The following is a 20,867-nucleotide window of genomic DNA, read 5'->3' as shown; positions in this document are numbered from 1 at the left end:
GTATATCCCATTATTAATTACCCCAATGCTATACTAGTTCTGTCAGATGTTTTTGATTTCTTCTGTAAACTGGGTAGCATAAAAAATTATTTCTGGTTGCTGTATTTGGCATTCCTTCAGTTGTTCTGGACCTGCTGTTAATTGAATTGTGAAGCAAATTAAGTATTATCTTCTTTTAAAGCATCTAATAGCATCTGATGTTTTCTGTATAATATGGTTTATTTATTTTATTGCAGGATTTGATTATCCGTATCATCTTCATTCTTGGTAATTTAACAGCAAAGAATAACCAGGCCCGTGAGCAATTTTTTAAAGAAAAAGGAAGTGTTAACACCTTGGTATCATTATTCCAAACCTACCATGAACTTGATTTGAACGCACAGAAATGGTACCATGAAACTGGAGGGGAAGGAAAAAACCACCCAAAGCACCCTTCAGAAGCAGAAGATGTTCTGATAAAACTGATAAGAGTGCTGGCCAACCTCTCCATTCATCCCAGCATAGGAGCAGCTCTGGCAGCTGCCCATCGTGTTGTAGAATTACTTGTTACAGTACTAGGTAATAAAATCTATGTTGTGTTTGATATCTTCGTTCAGTCTGTAAGGAGAGTTTAGGATTTTTCTACTTGACCTTCTTATCTAGGTTAAGCCATAACTAAATTGGTTCCACTGCTAAAATAACAAAGTCAGTCTGCTGATATTCATAAACTGCTCTATGTAGAAAGCCTGTTTGAGACAGTGGAAGCATTGCTGCTTTGGTACTGACTTTTCAGTGTCTGGGGAAAGATGTCGTAGAAGTGCTTAATTCAGTAATCAGATTTGCAGGTATGATCATTAAGGATAAGCAAACAAATTTTATTTTAAATACATCTCACTGAGAGTTTGTTCTTACCAGGGGCTACGTAGATGTGTTTGGTGGTGGTGTTTTTTTTAAGGTTTGCAGGTTTTGTGACTATTCTGGATTAAGTATTCTTTTTGTTCCCAGCACCCATAACTTTCAGCCTCCTTGAAAACGTTCCTCTTATTCTTTCTTCTTTTTCTGATTTCCAACCTTTATGTCTTTCACGTGGAAGAGAGTGTCCCTTTCCCTCCAAAAAGAGGCTTAGGACTGCAGTTCCTTTACCACTTACTGATCCCTTTGTAAATCTAATTACAGGCTAGGACTGGGCAGCCTGTTCTTCCCTTAACAGAGTTTAGCAGTGACAAGATACATTTCAAAGAACTCAGTATATTTTAGTGTGTGATGAGAACATTAAATATTATGTAAAGACAATCAACCTGATTATATGCTAGTTTACCAGTCTTACCCAGCAGCCATGGGGGATTAGAGAAGGCAGACTCACAACTTCGTCCGTTTTGTCTTAAGCCCTGTAGGAGCTTCCTGGGTTGGAACTGTCTTAATCATTGTGTAAGCACTTTTGAGCCTCAAAGCTTCTTTCTCTCTGCAAGCCTCCCCTCTTCTTGAGCACTGTATCAGTTAGTTTACTACAAAATGTTTTCTCTCCCTATGAACCTACCCCTCTTTTATTTCCTTCACTCTTGGTTTCTGAGACCAGAAACCTCAGATAAATCAGTACACACAACTTTCAGACTTGCTGATGTAATTTTACACTGGTGAACATTCTGTCAGGAACTCTTAGAGAATCTTTCAAATATTGTTAAAGAAGTATTCCGCCCGCCCCCCCCCCCCCCCCCCCCCCCCGCCCAGTTTCGTTTCAGTGTGATAGTCCTTGGTATTTCTCTGTGTCTATCACACAGGCCTATTTTTGCATGTGGATTCTCCCCAGTTCCATCTTAAAACAGCAAATAGGATCTGTAAAATGTCTTAACTAACTAGATTTTAAACCATGTTGCCTTAGTCACAATGATTTCTGTAGATGAAGAGTTGGAAAGAGTGACTTTGTATTGCCATTTTTGGATCAGCTGTTCCTGTTAGCTTCTGCCGTCTTACTGAAAAACAGAAGAGTGGTCTGTAATAGTGGCCATGTAAACTATGATTCAATTTTCTTCTGAGATATAATGCACTGCTAAGTTAGACTCATGTGCGTGTGTGTATACATATGCATATGTTTTGTGTTGGGTTTTTTTTTACTGTCAGAATACAAGTCGGTTGATGACTGTGAGGAGTTGGTCATCAATGCTGCAACAACAATCAACAATTTATCCTACTACAAAGTGAAGAGTTCTGCTGTTCAAGACAAGAAGCTACACATTGCTGAAAGTAAGGACTTTTAAACTAGTACCTTTTGTATAGCTTTTTGAAAGTGGAAGTTATTCATGCTATATTTTCACACTACAAAAAAAAAAAGACACTGATAGCGTTTTGTGGTATCATATTGCAGAAATATAAAGTTCACAGGGCTAAATTCTTCCCATAATGATTTCTTATTCTTTTGGAACATAATTCTGTGGCTTGTGTGAAAATAGTTAGGTTGTTGACAAAACCTCTTCTTTTCCTCCCCAAGGGAATTTGCCATATTGTTTTCTGTTTAGCAATTTTTGCTAGACTTGTTCAAAATCCATATGCCTGAGCCAAAAATAATCGTGTTGCTTTTTCCTTCTAATCAGAGTATGGTAAGAAAGTTTTTTTCTTCTTAGTACCTTCTAGACCTGCAAAATCTGATTTATGTCTGTTTCTGGCTTATAAATCCATCGGCAGTATAGGAGTTGTGTGATTCTCTCACATCGGATGGTATGGACAATAGTTGTATTTTAGTGATGTGTAGGAACTGCATCTGAGTTCTGGTACTCCTTGTGTTAATGTTATACAAAAGGTAGAGAGTGTATGTCTTGCATACCTTTCTCTCTAAATAGAAGAGACATGGGGGAGAGATGGAGCCTGAAGTTTGCACAACAGGTAGAATGAGGAGTAGGAAAAAACATTCTGGCTGTCAACCTCGTGCCCTGACTGGTAGACATCATATTCTCTCTAGGTAACAGTTCTGCTGTTCTGTCACGAGTCATTTCCCAGTGGAAAAGGACCTGGGGGTGTTGATTGACAGCCAGCTGAAGATGAGCCAGCAGTGTGCCCAGGTAGCCAAGAAGGCCAACAGCATCCTGGCTTGTATCAGAAATAGTGTGGCCAGCAGGAGCAGGGAGGTGATCGTGCCCCTGTACTCGGTGCTGGTGTGGCCGCACCTCGAATACTGTGTTCAGTTTTGGGCCCCTCACTACAAGAAGGACATTGAGGTGCGGGAGTGTGTACAGAGAAGAGCAATGAAGCTGGTGAGGGGTCTGGAGCACAAGTCTTATGAGGAGCGGCTGAGGGAACTGGGGTTGTTCAGTCTGGAGAAGAGGAGGCTGAGGGGAGACCTCATCGCTCTCTACAGTTACCTGAAAGGGGGTTGCAGAGAGGTGGGTGTTGGTCTCTTCTCCCAAGTGACTAGTGACAGGACAAGAGGAAATGGCCTCAAGTTGTGCCAGGGGGGATTCAGGCTGGATATTAGGAAAAACTTCTTTACTGAGAGAGTGGTGAAACACTGGAACAGGCTGCCCAGGGAGGTGGTGGAGTCACCCTCACTGGAGGTGTTCAAGGAACATGTGGACGTGGCATTGCGGGACATGGTTTAGTGCACATGGTGGTTTTGGGTTGATGGTTGGACTTGATGATCTTACAGGTCTTTTCCAACCTTAGTGATTCTGTGATTTTATCACCCATAAGCCAGCTGTCTCTTATTGCTAGTCAGAGAAATGTCCCATTCGCTCTCCCTCTCCTGTTTTTATTGTTAGCATGTGGAACCAGTCCCATCACCTTTCCTCTGCCTGAACTGAGGAGAGAGAAAACCTTTTGATGGAAGACCAACAGGCTTCCTCCTCCAGGAGACATTTTGAGAATACTTGCTGTTTGATACAAGTAGTGGATCCCAAACACAAAAAATAATAATTTCAGATGTCTCTTTAAGAAAAGTTCAAGGCATGTTCAGTATTGCAACATTCAAAGATGGAAGTAATGGGAATGAAGCTAACCTCTTTTCTATATTTTTTTTTTTTCCCCCTCTCACTTTTCTGTGGTAGAAGGGTTAAGGATTAACTGATTTGAGTCCTTTATATGATGGACTGATTTCAGTGGTTCACTTCATACTCACGGAAGACTGATAAATGTAACTTCTGTAACATTCCTCCTTTGCTGTGCACTGAAAACCTACATGATGGTAGCTGTTCCTAGAAAATGCGGAAGGTCTCATTCTATGTGCTGAAGTTATACGCTAATAATATATGAAACTGCTAAGCAGGAAAGCAGCAAGCAAGTAAATGTTTCAGACCAGGGGCAATATTAAGTAGCTGTTCAGAGAAAATCTATTTGCTTGTTACAGCAGCACTGAGAGAAAATAGAGCTAATGTCAGAAAATAATTTGAGTTTTAGGAGACATCCCACCATAAGACCATCTGTTCAGGATCTAAATCAATTCTCTTATATATTAAAACATTTTTTTCTTCTTTGTCTTCCTGGATTTTGACATGAGCCCACTCAAAACTGTTTAGCAAAACTGGCTCCTGTTATTACAAGTGTGCTTAGCCTATCTTCATAACTCCTCATTTGTTCCTTTGCATTTAGCCCCATATTGGAGCTCTTTGTCTCACCTTCAAAGCCCTACGCAATTTAGCTCTTGTTCTGCCATCAGCTTATCCCCTTCACTGCAACTAGGCAGATAGATAACTGTTCCCATTTATTACATTTATTGCTGTTGCTGCTTGCATTCTGATATTTATTGATAAAAAGCCAAGCACATGTTTTTGATATACAAGTAATTGTTTTTATTTCATTTCTCTGCAAACCAATAGTGCTTTTAAAGCTGTTAACGAGCAACAATATGGATGGAGTTGTGGAGGCTGTCAGAGTCTTTGGCAATCTTTCCCAGTATCATGAGATCTGTGAATTCATCATACAGAAAAAGAGTGAGTTACTTTTGCATTTGTAGGAGTCCTGTTTTTAAATGTCCATAGTTCTAAAAAGGAAAGACTGAATAAGCTGTCTCAGTTAAAGGGTAGAAGCAATCTTCTCTGATATTTTGCAAATTAGGCAAATGTTAGAATCCAACAGTAGTCATGATAAATAGCATTTTATTTCAATTTCATTAAAATGGAAATATTGCAGTAGGAAAAAAGTGCTGTGGTGTGCCTTCACAAAGGTAAATACTGCAAAAACTCTGTTTTTCCTAAAGATTATAATTTTGAAATTTCCCTTCACTCCTTTGATTTCTCAAGTCCTACAGGTTGGTAGGATGTCTGACTACCTCAACAAAGAGACCTCCTATTTGCCTCTGGGTGAAGTAGGATACAAGTCTTCTCAAGTTCTTTTGCTTTGGGTGTCTAAAGAGCTTTGGGAAAAATGGCAACTCCTTACTATCCACAGAAGGTGTGTCATAGGTTTAATTAAACACCAGTTGACCGTAAATTTTTTGTATCTACCTGTCAGTGCTCAAAGTGAGGTGATATGCCACAATCTACAACCCCTTCTTTCAAGGGTGGACATATCACCACTTTTGGAGGAGCAGGTATCTGCAAAGGGAGAACTGAGAACTGACACTTAGTAGCTGGTTGCTGATGAGCTGTCTCAGTCGAAGAACTGAATTTTCCACCTTGGAGAGACTGTGGTGTCGGTGCACCGAGCTTAGGAAGAGCTGAGAGGCTGCCTCTCCATTAGGCAAGAGTGACTCCCTCACTGGGGTTGTCTTCCACTGCCTACCAAGTTCAGCGTCAGCAAGTGCTGCAAGATGCTGCAGGTACAGCATCTGCTTCCTGCCTGTCTCCCGCAGGAGCCCCTGGCTGCAGCAGTCGCAGCTGGACTTGGTGCAGTCTAGGACAACCCTACCACTCACAGAGGTAAGAGCTTCCCTTTCCAAGTGGCAAATAGCAAATCCTAGCAGTTTCTGCTGACTGTGTGATTGACAGGAGGGTGATACTTTAAGAAATAAGCTGTAATTCAGTTCGGTGAACTTAACCTCTTCTGATTGTATTTTCACATTACTTTAGCGTATTTTTGTAACTAGAATTTTGTATGTGTTGCTTTGAAGAAAGCTGATGTTCGGTGTGATGTAATAATGGCTGTTACTCTGGCTCATACGCCTATTCTACAAATGTCACAGTAATATGCGACAAGGTTAAATTTTTGCATAGGGTATCCTGCATTTGACTGATTTCTAAGTATACATGTTTAGTAAGTATGTTGTAATGCCACTTGTAGTAATATTGTTTCCTTTACAATCCAGTATACAAGTTCTTCATTGCTTTACTTGATGCCAAGAACCAAGACGTCTGCTTTTCTGCCTGTGGAGTTCTGCTCAATCTCACAGTAGATAAGAACAAACGAGCTCTTCTGATGGAAGAAGGAGGAATTGGAAAGTAAGTTCCCGATTATGCTTACGAAAAAGGCAAGTTCCAGTAGTTTGGCCAAAGAGTTTCAATCAGGTTCTTTTTTATTGGAGCCAGTAACTTGTAATAAGGATACATACTTAATAGATATTCAGCATCTAATGTTCTTCAAGAAAAAGCCTTTTGTATTCTTTCATATGTTTTTTGCAAAAGCATTACAGTGGTTTAGCCTACTGCAGAGCCAAGAACCATGGAATAATTTCCCAAGTACACCCAGCAGAGGAGCACCCAGTTTTCCTGATAAATCCAGCAGAGGAGAGTACCATACAACAAAGCATCTAAGGCATGGCTTTGCAATAGCTGCTTATGCTTGACTTAACTGTAGCCCACATAGGATCCAGTTAATAGGCACCGTTAATGTGTATCTGTTGTTAAGTGTGACGATTACTTCAAGAACTATGATCCCCAACATGGTCTTTTGCAATTTTTGTAACTACTTAGTATTGCAGGGAGAACTATCTGATATAGCTGTGCTCAGCAGAGAATAAACAGCTCCTGAGACTCCTCTCTCTGAGAGTTCAAGTTTAAGGCACTTGTACTGTAAGTGGTATTAGATCTTGAAAAACCACTGTGGATGCAAGGCTTGTGCCTTTGATGTTCAGATAATAACAGATCCAGCTTAATTGGAGCAACATGAAAGATGATGTTCTTATGCTTGTAAAGCAGTTGATACAACCCACGTTTATGAAACAATATGCCTAACTTTGAAATGCTTTCCTGTTCATACATCATATAATTACTTTTTCATGCAATGTAAACAATGCATATTCTGCTCATCCTTCCTTCCCATGTTCTAGTTAACTTATGAAATATAAAGCTGAAAAAGAATAAAAATAAGTTAAAGGCAAATTGAATAATAAATGTGAGAAATTTGTATTACATAGAATTTCTATTTATATAGACTCTAGAATATAAAATCATATAGAATATAGAATTTTCTATACTCTGTCTGAAAATTTCTGAAGAGGGAAGGAAAAACAGTAATAGTGTGGAATAAATCTAGATAATTTGGAAGTGATTGTTAAGGAGGTCATCCTGACTGTGCCAAACCAGCTCTGTGGATTTTTGGAAATGAGGTTACTGTACCAATATATAGTGGCCCTAATAAAACATGGAATTAGTCTCATCAGAGAGTTAAACTCCAAAAAATAAGGACAAGTTCTTTTGGCTTTTCATTAGATGCTTCCCGGTCTTCCATGATGACTGCCTTCAGAGAGGAGAGAAAAAGCAAACCTCTTTTTGGTTGCTTTTCAATTACTGCTCTTTTCAGCCATACCTGAACGTAATAGTTATCCCGTGTTCCCTTTACTAATCACCAGATTATAAATCTCACAGTGAAGTAGAGAAGTGAGGGAAAGAGGGGGTTGTGTAGGGATGGGGAAGAGAACAGCAGTGAAGGATTACTATTAGAGAGGTCACTAGGGACAGCAGGTGAAAAACAGTGCTTACTTCTGCTGCCCCAGGACTTATGAACACTGCTGTTTGGAACTCTGGGTAGCTACTGTACGTAAGCTGGTGCGCGCAGAAATATTAGGGCTTAATTTCAGAGTCCTGCTTTTGATCTAGCCTGTGTTTGGTATCTGCAAGGAAGTGAGATTAGAAGAAAGGTCAAGAACCTAATAATGGTCCTTAATAAAACTGGCATTTCTGAGAGGAGTCCATTGGGTGTGCAGGCTGAGAAAATACAAGAAGGGGTGAGATCTGCAAAATAGTTGGACTTTACTGAACGTAAGAGGCAATTCTGTGAGTCATGGAAGTAGTGAATTCTTTTGGATTTGTCTTCTGGTCAGATCCTCTGATGTGTAATAAGCTGGACATTGACTGAAGCTTTTTCTGCATTCATACCATCTTTTCCAGATGAATTTGTGGTGCCTGATAAGGTTTGGCTCGCTTTGCAATCTGCTCTAGTGGTAGCCACTTAGCCAGTTGAGTTAAAAAGTTATAGGGGATGGACAGACGCAGGCAGGCATACACATATATGTGTAGACCAAAGGCATGTTCACATCCTTATGGAACTAGACTAAATGAAAAGGGGGAAGTTACTGAGAAAGAAAGTAGCATCATAAGTTTATTAATGTAGAATTTTCCTGCAAACTTTTATGGGGTCTGCATACGTTTCTAGACTGCCTAGATTTTGAGGGGCTCAGCAGAAAACTACATGGAGCATAATACTGTTTTTGTTTGATACTGACAGGTTAGTTGACTGTTTACAAGACTTTGGGCCGGCTGACTGGCAGCTGGCTTGTTTGATATGCAAAACCCTGTTGAACTACAGTGAAAATATCACAAGTGCAGCCTCATGCTTTGGAGAAGATACCAACACATTGCTGGCGCTGCTCACATCACTCTTGGGTGAGATTCATAATCTTGATCTATTTTCTTTAATGAGATAAATAGAAGGAGCAAAATCAAAGCAGTATTAATTTGGGTGGGAAGTCTGCCATGCAGCTTTAAGTGGTTGGCCAGTATAGACCCTCCAGCAACACAGTGGTCTATTGCCATTCAGCACATTCCCTCAGATCTTACAGATTGCCAAGGTGGAATTGGAATTGGCCGCTGTCACTCCCCACTCTAGTTTGTTTAGTTAGTGTGCCACTAGTGCTTTTTCACCAGCTGCCTTTTTGTCTGCTTGAGCCAACTATCCTGTAGACCTTCAGCGCAAAACATACTTTTCACTGGATGTGGGCCCTTCTGGCCTCAAAGGTCATTGCAGGTATTGACAGAAGTGGGGGCTCAGATGTGATGCACCTGGTTACTGCACAGCACACAGTGGGCAGCCTGGGGAATATGGCTTTTCCCCTTAGTTGGAGGGCTCTGTGGTGCAACAGCCTGAGCTTGCTCCTTGTGACAAGAGTCCCTTGGCTGCCCTTCTTTTCTCACCATGATCTCCTTGTGGGCAAGGACAATATCCTGAGAATTTCTCATCTCCTCCCTACAGCCGGGGAGGGTGTGCTCCTCCACAAACACAGGCTGGAAGGTGCCTACAAGTGAATATGAAGACCCTTTGCTTACCTAGTTGGATCTTTTCATCTGCACATTTACGTTTGCTTCAAATTTTACAGAGTTTAATTGCTATGTAATGGTCCTATAGTTACTATATTTAATTTTCCTCCTTTATTTTATGGGCACTGCTTTGGTTATGATTTTTATCTTGGGTAGGTCATTTGCAGTTATCTTTTTTTAAAAAAATCTTTTAAATGTAAATGAAATTGAAGCAAACCTTAACTAATTTTGATTTGGTTTTAACTGGAAATTTACTAAAGATGTGTGCTTGCTGTGGAGAAGGCTGCATGTTAGTCAGACCCAGACAGAAAGTGAGATCCCTGCGTTCTCTTTTGGTTTTAGACAATCAGAAAAGTGGGTGGATTTGTGAGGATTTTTTTCCAGTTACAGCAGAATTACTGTTACTCATTTCTGTAATCATTCCTTGCATTACATTCCTTTTCATGATAGAGCGTATCTTAATGTGGGCAGTAATTCCATCTATTTATCTGAAAATACTCTGTGTTTCAAGATCATTAGTGCACTTTTTAACATTCTGCAACAGAACTGCAAACTTTACAGCCGCAATCATGCTTGAATTTTCTGGCATGCAGCAAGAAATATGTATCTTTGCTTTGGAAAATCCTTACTTATTTTTCCCTCTGTGTTTAACACTGCTTATTCCAGCAATTAATCTGACTGCAGAGTCCAGGCTGGGTAGTAATAGGAACTCTCATTAACTTTTGTGAACTGGAAGTTCATGTACAATTGCAATTGTAATGCAACTGTAATGACAATTAATTAAAAATGGGTCAGAATTATATCAGAAGGCTAGTCTTTCTTCACCCTGTAGTTCGAAGAGTAGCTGTAGAAAAAGTGCATCTTAGTTATTGGATCTGGTTTCTCTGTGTGTTAAGAGCCAACAGATTTTAGTAATAGCAGCTGGTTAATACTGTCCTACATCTTCCTCCTCCCATTGTATCCAGTAACAGCATTGAACCATCATTGCTCTGATCTGTCATTCAGGAAGCAGGAGGCAACTGCTGACGGTCAGTGGACTGTACTTAAGCATCAGCAGGCCCTCAGGAAGCAGAAGAAGTGGAGCATGGCACAGCAGACACCTCAATTCACCTGCTGTGCTTGGCCTCCTCCCCTTTATTTTTCTTTCTCCTACCTGGCACAAGATGACAGAAGATATGAGGGAGCCAAACGGGAGTGGAAATAGCCTGAAAAGATGTGCCTGAGAAAGGCTGGACAAAAGATGCCATTTTGTTTTTCCTTTCCCTGCCTGATCCCAGCAGCCTGAGACGCAGTGGCACTGCTTTCCAATGGCACTGTCATTTGCCTTCTTTCAGCTGTTCTTGAGTCTCGTGTCACTTTATTGGCTCAGAGCTCCTGGAGGCTGGTGTTTCCAGGCCCCTGGCAGCAGCTTTGCCTTGCCCCGGTCCCTCATGAGCAGCAATGGAGATAAGTCTCTGTCTTGAAAACATTCTTCTGTTTGGTCATTCAGTGAAACCTCCTTTCTCCCTCTCTTTTTCCAGACTTTTCTTGTGCTCACCTTTACCTCCACTATCAATTCGAGGGGGTTATTTTGGAATCTCAGTACATGTGAACTCTTACATGGCATGATACTAGCTTCCAGGGCTCCTGGCCCCCGTCTTGTTGGTGTTACAGCGATGGGTAGCCCTTGCAGACTAGAGTCTGTACTCTAGTTTTCAGCTTCCCCCATAACAGGCAGACCCAGTGTGCTTGTCTTGTTCTGGGCTTGCAGCCAGTTCATACGCTGTTTGGCCAGTACCCAATTTTGCTAGTTTTGAGGAGGGTCATGGGAAAATTAAATTATCTGAGAATGCACAGCTTGCATGTGGGACACTGATCCCCAGTGTTACTCACATTCTGCTTTGGGAAATTCACTGTTTTGGTTCAACACTTCAGCTTTGGAACTGGTTCTGACCCTTGTTCTTGTAGGCTGGAATTCCTGACCTTGGTGATTCCATAAATGTTCAGTCAACTTCTGGGGGACACAGCTGTCTACTAAAAGGGAGAAATGTCTCTTGCTGTGTGTTAGAAGATAGTTAATTTGGGTAGAAAAATAATTTCAAGAGTAGGCAAAGCAATTCTGCCTGAAAACAAAACCAATAATCCCTTATCTTCCTCTTCAGGGTCTGTCACTTCACTGCTGTTGAAATTCATTTTACATATGTTAGGCTACTGGACCATTGATAGGCCAATGGGCACAAGTTGTAGTAAGAAAAATTCCAATTAAGTATTAGGAAAAGAAGTTCCCACTATGGCAGGGGTCAAGCACTGGAACAGACTGCCCAGAAAGGCTGTGGAATCTCCATCCTCGGACGTGTTTGGTACTCAGCAGTACATGCACCAGAGCAACCTGATCTATGGTGGCTCTGCTCCAGATGGACTGTACAACCTGACTTATCCTAGGATACTGTCAAATATAGATCTGATGTCTGAGGCTGGATTTTATCTCTGATTACAGGGTTTCTTCCTGCAGAGATATGACATGTCTTACTTGAAAGAATGGGGGTTTTTTCCCTCTTTATTACAGAAAGCTTCTAATGTCATCTCTTTTGCAGAACCCCTTTCAGAATCTACCTCACAATCAGCATCTCTTTAATTTTGATATTTAGAAACACTGTAGTGACATAGAAGTCAAGTATTGTCGGCAGTTACTGGTAACTTCTACGAAGTGGAGCCCGTCAGCCCGTCTCCATGCAAGAGTAATGTCGGCTCTTCCTTTATAGCTGTTACAGCTCAGGCCATATGCTCTGCATAGGCACCTTGGCATTCTTTTAAATGAGAATAGTTGCTGTTTGAGCGTCTATTTTCTACACAAAATTTGACTCAGAAGGTGGGTAACTGAAGTTTCTCTTCAGCTCCAGGTTGTCTTTTACCTGCTCCCTTGCATAGTTAGTTATTTAACAGATTGTGAATCTGGTGCTCTTTCATAGTCTAGGAGAAAGGTAAGTCACACTGCCCAGCAAAGCAATTTGTGACAGGAAAAACACAGTTGTAGTTGGATGAATATGGTTACTTACTTACACTAGCAAACCTGCTGTGAGTGTGTTAAAACCTGAGCAGTTTCCAGGCTGACAGTCACAGTAAATGCTTGATCTCGGAGACACAGTTAAGTTACACCTGTGAGGTGTAAGAATAATAGAGCCTGCAATACCCTTTTTACTGTTTTACTGACCTTAACGTTCTTTATTCTCAATTAAAGCTAAGTCCCTCAGACAGTGATGCTTAGTTAAACATGGAATTGTTTTTAAGCCATCAACATACACAACTGATAAGTTGTTTGTGCTGTGGTCAAAAAATAGATGGTTGGGTATATTTTTATTCAGAACTGATGACGATATTTTCCTTGATTGCAGATGAAGAGCTAGCATTGGATTACAGGCTTGACAGAGATTTAAGGGACTACCACAAACTATATTGGGAAAGAGAGTTCAAACCTGTGGCAGAAAAACTTCTTGACAGAATTCAAAGCCATCGCTCCTTTCTTCCAACTGTGACTACTACTCCATTTTAATCAGGCTTTTTTTTTGTGGTGTATGTTGTACAGCTTTGTATTTCTTATATACATTGCTATTGGTAAGCGTGTTGGAGAGCATGGCAATTTAATTTTTAAAATGCCAGTAAAGCCTGGCACTTATATACTGGATGCTTGTATGAAATTTTTGCATGTGTAATTACTTTTTACACTATATTTGAGCTGATCAACCAGCTGTTCAGTGTGATTTGTCTATTAAGTGCATAGTTTCTTGGCTGGGAAAATGAAACAAAACTATTATTTGTGGAACTTTTAATTTTTAAAAGGTAAATTACCACTGAGTACCTGGACCTCTGTGGTACCAAAAATGCTGTGCACTATAAAAGAATGTTACATGACAGGAGTCACATCTTACCTACAGACTTTGACACACTTTTACTTTATATAGAATTCTGTGATAGAGTAACCCAAATGCTATTGGGGCATTCTGCTCTGTTGTATCATAAGCTTCACTCTTCAGATTGAATGCTGTCAGTGGTCAGGGGGAAAGTTGCTCCCCGTTCCTTCAGAGATCGCCCTTTCTTTACCTGACACTGTGTGGCTAGGGTATCCCAGCTCCTTCCTTGGTCCTCATGGAATATAGGTCCAGCTGTGCTGGAAAGAGGCTTTTCTGAATTGGGACTTCACATCTTCAGGCAAAACACCCATATCCCTGATGTAAGAGAATATTTTAGCTAGTCGTCTTTCAGTTGTTCCCACATTCCCAGGAGCCGCCTGTGTGCCTGTACTTCTCAGACTGTCTTGGCCAGCTGTCTTCCCTGGGCTCATGTCTCCATCCATGGGGCAACAAAAGGCTGTACATCCTTCACATTCCTTCTGACTGCTGATGGCTTGTTTATTATTACTCAGTCTTCTTCCTTCCAGGAAGTCCCTGCTTGTAGCCCATGGATTAGCTCAGCAGGTGCATCACTGGCCTCAAGCATTAACAGCCCAACTGGCTACAGAAAGCTTTACAGACCTGACCCATTTGTCTCTTTTTTGACCTCAGATTGCTAAGAATAAACGGCTGTGCAGGGACTGCTGGGCTCCTGGCTCTGATCCTGAGGGTCAGCAGCCTTGCACTGTGCTGTGTGCGCCAGGAGAGCAAGTGTCCAGCCTGGCAATCCCTGCAGAGAGGCTGGAGGAATTTGTTTTTCTGAGGCAGCAATTCAGAGCTCCCTTAGTGGTACTGCTGCACCTTTGGCAGTGCCCAGACCTCTGCTTCCAGGTGAGGAGACGAAGCCTCCTCCCAGAGGAGGCTGGGAAACTTTTTTTCCTATTGTAGGTCCCTGCTTCTACATTCTTGGGGACTTCTTTACTGTTGATTGGGCAAGGGAGGGGAGATTTCATGGTCCAGGTTGTGGGAGTGGTGAGGAGGAAATTTCAGTGCAGGTAATGAAACTTGCAACATTCCTTTTGTCCCAGCAGCTCGGGTATTTCCTGGGACCAGCAAGGCTCAGCCCTGCAGTGAATCGCATAGGGACTATATGTGTGGCAGCCTCCATCACTGCAATCTGCAGGAGAGAACTGCTCAGCAGTTCAGTATGGTTTGGCTCCAAAAACAGCTCTGCTGAGCTCAAAAAGATCTCAATTATCATTCTTTCTTTTGCTATTTTAATTTTAGCTAAAGTTGAGGGGAAAGATAAATGGCTTCCACGCCCCATTTGTTTCTTGGAAAAAAGAATGGATTTGTTTTTTGGGGGCATTAAAGAAAGGATGATGGGTAAGTACTCCCCTGTGGGGAGAGAGCTGGAGGCATTTGTTCTTGGCATATAGATCAAGGCCAACGGCAGGCAAGCACCAGGCTGTGTAATGCAGGGTGGGGATGCAGTAGAAAAGGCCTTGTGGCAAAGTCCTCTCAGCAGGTCTAATCACAATTGACAAGCACTGAGTATCTGTCAGAAGGCAGCCTGAAACCGATGTTTTGCTCAAGTCAAGGTGGAAATGTAGGCAATTAAAATTTGTTCAAAGAAAATGCTAGTTATGTCAGTCATTACCAGTCAAACTGTAAACAAGGGCCTGGAGTGCTGTGTAGTGTGTCCGGTAGCACAGGGCACAATTGGGTATCCTGTAGCGGAGCGCAAAGCTGGGGCAGCCCCTGTGTGTGAGCTCTGGCCGCAGTCAGAGCCTGGCCTGCAACTGCTTCAGGAAGAGGCACATTCTGAGGGTGCTGGGTAGAGCAGAGAGGGCAGCAGAGGCACCTAACAGCAAAACCCAGCAGTGGCTCCTGTGGAGCTGCACGGGCCCATGTCTTTGAACAAAACTTCTGGGTAACAAGAACAAGCCCCAAAATGCTGAATTTCTGATGTACTTGGTTGTCTTTGCTACAAACCTTGAGGCAGAAGCTCTCTTCTGACTTCAGGAGCCCATTCCTGTTTAGCGGCCAAGTACTTGGCCTCTCTCATGCGGCTCATTTTTATCTGAGGTGGGCTGGGTGTGTGCACGCCCAAAGTTTTGAACTGAATCTACAAAGAAAAGGGAAAGGCAAGGGCTGATGGGGAGGGCTGTTAATTGCTGCTCATGGGTCAGATGGCTCTGCCATGTTCCTCTAAGCGCAGACTCAAAAGAAAATCCTGTATGTGGTTTGGTGTTGTTTTTTTTTTTTAATAGTGTCCCACCTGGGCCCAGGCAGCAGCCAGCCATTTGGTTCCCTTCACAGGTGCTGGTGCATACCATCTCCTTCCATGCACTGCCTGGGCCTTTTGGACAGGATCCCCTGCCCACATGGTCTTTTGGGGTGAGTTGCCAGTACTACTAGTGCCCACAACATCTGAGGTGCATGAGATGTTGCTGCTGCGCACACACGAGCTGCTGCAGTTCGCAGCCACAGGCTGAGGCTCTGCAGGAGCTGCTCAGGACCAGAGAAACTGGTCTGAGCTAACTGAGAACCAGGCCAGGGGACAGAAGTCTTAATTCTACCTCTGGGCTTCAGAAAGTCCATTTCAAATAAGGCTCCTACCTTCCTGTAAGCAGGTAGGAGTTTCTACACTTGAGTGTACTATAACCCCCATTACAGCCAGCTGTAGGAGCACATCCAAAAGAATCTGTCACTCCCTTATAGCAAATCCCCGTCCTGGTGCCTCTTGCCATACATTCCACAGTCTGCTGGTCCACACCTGACCATCCTTCTGATGCCAGATACCCTTTTGGCACTAGCCTATGAAAATTAGCAGCCTAATCTGGAACTAAGTTCACTACCAAAGGATTTTAAAATCAGTTTAACTCTCAAAATAACATTTAGACCTAGTTACTGAAAATAAGTGATTATATAAACATACAGTTGGAATCTCCAATCATATCAAACCCATTACCAGTGAGGAAAGAGAAAACCCTATACAACAGAGTATACCTGAAGAGAGGATGGAGGACTATGGGAAGGAAGAAAACAGCAGGAGTATATGAGGTGTTCCTACTATAGTTTTACTGAAGATATAAATCTATTTTTTAAACTTTGTTTTCTCTCATCATTTTAGACTCAGTTGAAGAAGTCATGGTTTGTCACTGTAAGTATGTTTGCTCAGTTACCATTTCAAACATTTTTAAATGGTCTTTGAACCTGTAAATAAATCAGTAAGAACAGAAGTGTGAAGTTAAACCACACAAAAACACCAAGAGAAAAAGTTGTTACCTTTATTTAAAAAATACCAGTAATACTGACAAATTTAAAAAGCAATTCACACTCATACAAAAGTATTCATGTGTTCTCCAAACCCACTATTAAACGTCAGCATTTTTTAATCATGTTTTGATTTACTAAAAATAGATGGGTTTTAGCCTAGTTATTTAAGCAACTGCAAAAATCAGTAAGACCAGCGTTGGGCATGTAATACAGTAGGACTGTTTGGCAGTCTAGAACAACATTCCCACACCTTGTCCTAGCTCCTGAACAGGTATCGGTTCATCCTTGAAAAACAGGACACGAAGCTACTCGACACTTCACGTAGTTAGATCTCTAAAAAGCTCTGAGGACTTGAGTCCTCTTCTTTCCATAGGAAGACCATTGCACTTTGGAGCTTACCAAATAATGCTGAACAAATGTCCTGTAGCATTTTAAGGCTAAACTAGTGGAGAAAATTGACTGCTATCTTTCAGATTATCAGTGTGGAGAGAAGAGGTTTAGTTCTGATTAAAAAAGAAATCTAAATAACAAGGCTGTTTTGAAACCACACAATAAAGGCTCAGACAATAGCAGTGCTCACTTTCACTTTTAGCTTAACTGGAACAGCAGCCTGTGTCTGTTCACTCCACCAGCACAAATAGCAGCATCAAGATTTTCTAAAATTATTCTCATAGGGAAAGCAAATGTCATCAAGTCCCACTTCTTTTCACACTCCAACTCCCATAGTATTCGCCTTAACACAAGATCTATGTATTTATCATTTGCTATATTGCCACAAGTTCATAGAGTGTCCTGTGCTGTCTAAAGCCAAAATACCATGAGCAGGCAGCACTTCTGCACTACCCTGTCTTTTCAACTGCCAAGCGTTCACTGCCGAGGGGCAGCAGTGATATTCCAAACATGGAAATAGCTGAAACTAAAGGAGTTATGGCACAATGGGCATCTTAACTTATAGCTACCATTGGTCCTGAGGCTTTGTATCTTCCTCTGCCATACTGCAGCTGCAGAACATTCCAACGTCGACAGGCAACCGGAGACATCAGGTCATATAGCGAGTAATAGCTCTCAGAGCATAAAGTAGTTCAGCTTGCATCCGAGCTTCTACCAGAAGCAAATTTACATGGACCTTCAGGAAAGAAAAGAAGTTACACTTTAACAGCGTGCTCACAATAACGTACTCCAGTGAAAGGAAGTCTGTGGGGCTGTGGTTTTCATAATAGTGGGGGAGCACTTTGCGTTTCAGCTACACAGATAATGAGTTCTATCAGTAAAGCTTGCTGAGGGAGGAAAGATTGAACAAGTGCTGTATGCAGTATTGCGGCCCAGTGCTGCAGTGGGCCACAGGTACACCCAAGCAGGGCCGGACTCATAGGAAGAGCTAGTCATCCTTTAGTGGACCAACTGGTTTAGCTGGAAAAAACAGATGAGCTTTCAAGCACACGAGCCCTTCTGCAGCTTTAAAATAATTCTTCAAATTTAGCTTGATTAAGTTAATCAGTTAGTCAAAGGCAAAAGGGTAGTTGGTACCTGTGGAGCAGAAGGGGTTGTTAGCAAAGGAAGAGGTGATAAGGTCGTTTGCCCCTGTGGGACAGAGAGAGAAACACACAGGTAATTATCACCTGAACAACATGGAGCAGTTGGCTCAGGTGAAACACAATAAAAATTGTAACATGCCATAAAACTATTATCTTTATTGAGACCGAGGTGTTCTGTAGCTACCAGAGGGAAGAATTTTTGTTCCCCAGCTCCTCTCCTCAATGTCTTTACTGTATTTCTTTGAGGATGAGATCAGAAACCATGTGGGGGAGGGGGTGAAAAGTATTCTCTCACTGACAGCAGGTTGGCTGTGAGTTTGTTCTGGCATGTAACAGCTGTGTGTGGTTTCATTCACATGATTTCCATGAGGATGGACGGTGATTGCCTTCAGTGACACGTACATGTATGATCCTTGGATTTTGATGGCTATATCTAAGGGTCTGTGTGCTTGAAAAGCTCGTCTCTATCAGTCAGTCTAACCAAAACAAACAGATGTAGTATCTTACTTGAACAACCTTAAATCATTGTAGTTATAGTACCCCTATTATAACTGGGTATCTCTATTTTCACAAGGAGTTTCGCAGGAAATAGAGCCTCTGATGATATGAACACTGATTAAGGCACATTTATATTTCAGCACTATATCAGCATTTGTTTTAAGTGAGGCCTAGAAATATTTTTCCAAAGAAAAACTGGAGGATGTGAACTGGATGGAGCAGACATTCCAGAGTTAACAGCAAGTAGTATTACTGGGGGGTGCCATTCAGACTATAACCCAGCAGCAGGACTTCAGGCTTTAACACAAAATAACTGCTTTGGGGCCATTTGCACTAAAGATGACTGTAGGACTGCAAAGACCTTGGCCAGCAAGCAAGCTGCTCTGAGTCTGAGGTGAAGGGATGGATCTCGCATCACTTCCCTGCCTCTCTGGGACACAGGCAGTACCAACTGACAGCAGAGGAGAAAGCTGCTTTCGAGGCGAAGCTCTACCATTTACATGTCTAACCTCCCCATACAGTTCAGAGCTTGCACTGTCAATGCCAGCTGTTAGCTAGCAAACATGCAGTAGGAAATGAAAAATTATTTCAGCCTGGGAAGTACTACACCTCCTAATGAATTTACTGAATGCGAGCAGAATCCCAGTAACATCAGCTGAAGCTTAAATGCTAGCTGGGTAGCTGTGGCTGTTAGCGTGGCAAACAGAACTACGGCCCCTGTCCCTCAGCACACATACAAACCATACCTTCTCAGAGTGTTCAAACTGCCTCCAGAAGCTATCATACATTCTTTTTGTGGTCTTTTCAGGAGTGCAAACCACAGTCTTGATATAAACTTTAAAGCTGCGGTCCAACAACTGATTAATTTCACCATAGTCATAATCATCATATCTGTTTGGAATCGAAAGAAAAACGTTTTCATTTTCAAGAACCAGTTATTTCACTTGCATTTTTTCTAAGTTCCTATGGCAAAATAAATTGTGTAATTTGTACTACTACTGGCCCTCCCCCATAAACAAAAATATGTTTAAAAATACATCCATGTTTCCTTAATAAATAGCTTTGCTTCAATCTAAGAAAGAAAAAAAAAAAAGCCAATGCTAACACATCTGATGTGTTTAGAACGAAAGTAGTAAAACTAACCTTATTCCAAACATACAATGAATATAGTTCCAAATCGCTCGTCTTAGCATTGAGGTATCCACATCTTTGTGCATGGCCATTGTGTTGTAAGTCAGATTATAAGCAATATGAAACTTCTCATCAAGTAGTTGTCCCACATCTGGGTAAAGACGATTAACCAAGGAGTAGCCATGATCTTCCCAGGAATAATCCTTAGAATAAGTGAAAATGCAGAATGGAGCACTTCAGAAATGAACTTGTGAAGACCTGGTGCTTTAATGTAATTTATCTCAGGACAGATAATCCAGTGGGGACGGGTCGGGGGGGTTGTTCACTTGCTTGCTTTAAGCCTGCTCATCCATGGGGCAGTAAGTTACAGCACAGCAATTTCCAGGTTTGGTATTTGGCACAACAAACAGATTGCGCACTAAACCTCCTGATAGCAGCCCCCATCCTTGTTACCTGAACACGAAAGGTGGGCACGTGCATTCCATGCCTGGAGAAGTCTTTGTAACCATAGCTGGTATCCTCAAAGTGACGAGATACGTCTCTTGTTGGTGCCGATTCTTCATCTTCTGTTAATTTCAAACAGAATTTCACACAATTTCAGTAAGAACAAACTGGAAGCATGCTAGTGGCACTCTTACCAAAGAATGGGAGTCTCTGTGCTTTTTAAATAAACACAGTTTCACTGGACTACCCATATTAAAATTCTTTGGTACAGCTCAGTGTGACTACAACTATGGTTTTTAGAGGCAACTCCATGAAAAACACTCAGACTTTTTCTTACAGACAATCATCTTTTTCTCCCTTCTTTTATGTACCAGTCTTCACTCTATCTCTTAAGTCTAGGGGACAACTTTGCTTCTAACTCAAAGGGTCTGTAAAAATGTCAAGGGGAAATCTGCTTTGGAAAGGAGAACTTATTAAAAAAAAAAAGAGACCTCTAAGACTTCCATGCCAAGTTTATTTTAGAGGAAACTGTTGAAGAGCTCTCAACAACCCTAAGCTTGTAACAGATTAAGTCTTATCTCACAGTCATCTGAAAGTAATGTTTCATACACTTAAATAGCTAAGTGTATTAAGGACTTCTTTTTACAATGTCTAAAATAATGTACTAAATATAATTTGGTCAGTGAGTGTTATGGTGTGTTTGAGAGAAGCCACAAATCTTGGCACTACTTTGCTTC

General features: G+C 41.6%; 2 protein-coding genes across 3 annotated transcripts in view; one reads left to right on the top strand and one right to left on the bottom strand.

Annotated features, from left to right (window-relative positions):
• Positions 1 to 12,903, top strand: part of ARMC2 (armadillo repeat containing 2) — a 58,977-nt gene extending 46,074 nt beyond the window's left edge. Inside the window, exons 13-18 of the mRNA XM_059831632.1 lie at positions 237 to 558; positions 2,098 to 2,220; positions 4,782 to 4,895; positions 6,209 to 6,341; positions 8,566 to 8,723; positions 12,746 to 12,903. Of these exons, the coding sequence (XP_059687615.1) occupies positions 237 to 558; positions 2,098 to 2,220; positions 4,782 to 4,895; positions 6,209 to 6,341; positions 8,566 to 8,723; positions 12,746 to 12,903 (1,008 nt within the window). The remainder of the gene's footprint in view (positions 1 to 236; positions 559 to 2,097; positions 2,221 to 4,781; positions 4,896 to 6,208; positions 6,342 to 8,565; positions 8,724 to 12,745) is intronic.
• A 3,640-nt stretch (positions 12,904 to 16,543) lies between these two features.
• The window catches only part of SESN1 (sestrin 1), an 82,264-nt gene continuing 77,940 nt past the window's right edge, over positions 16,544 to 20,867 (bottom strand). For both annotated transcript variants that reach the window (XM_059829031.1, XM_059829039.1), the window contains 4 exons: positions 20,140 to 20,252; positions 19,699 to 19,889; positions 19,302 to 19,446; positions 16,544 to 17,648 (listed from right to left, as the gene is read on the bottom strand). In XM_059829031.1, coding sequence (XP_059685014.1) covers positions 17,562 to 17,648; positions 19,302 to 19,446; positions 19,699 to 19,889; positions 20,140 to 20,252 — 536 coding nt within the window. In that variant the 3' untranslated portion in view covers positions 16,544 to 17,561. The remainder of the gene's footprint in view (positions 17,649 to 19,301; positions 19,447 to 19,698; positions 19,890 to 20,139; positions 20,253 to 20,867) is intronic.

The sequence above is a fragment of the Gavia stellata genome, chromosome 2, assembly GCF_030936135.1.
Source record: "Gavia stellata isolate bGavSte3 chromosome 2, bGavSte3.hap2, whole genome shotgun sequence".
Taxonomy (NCBI): domain Eukaryota; kingdom Metazoa; phylum Chordata; class Aves; order Gaviiformes; family Gaviidae; genus Gavia; species Gavia stellata.
This window is presented reverse-complemented; position numbering and strand designations above follow the sequence as displayed.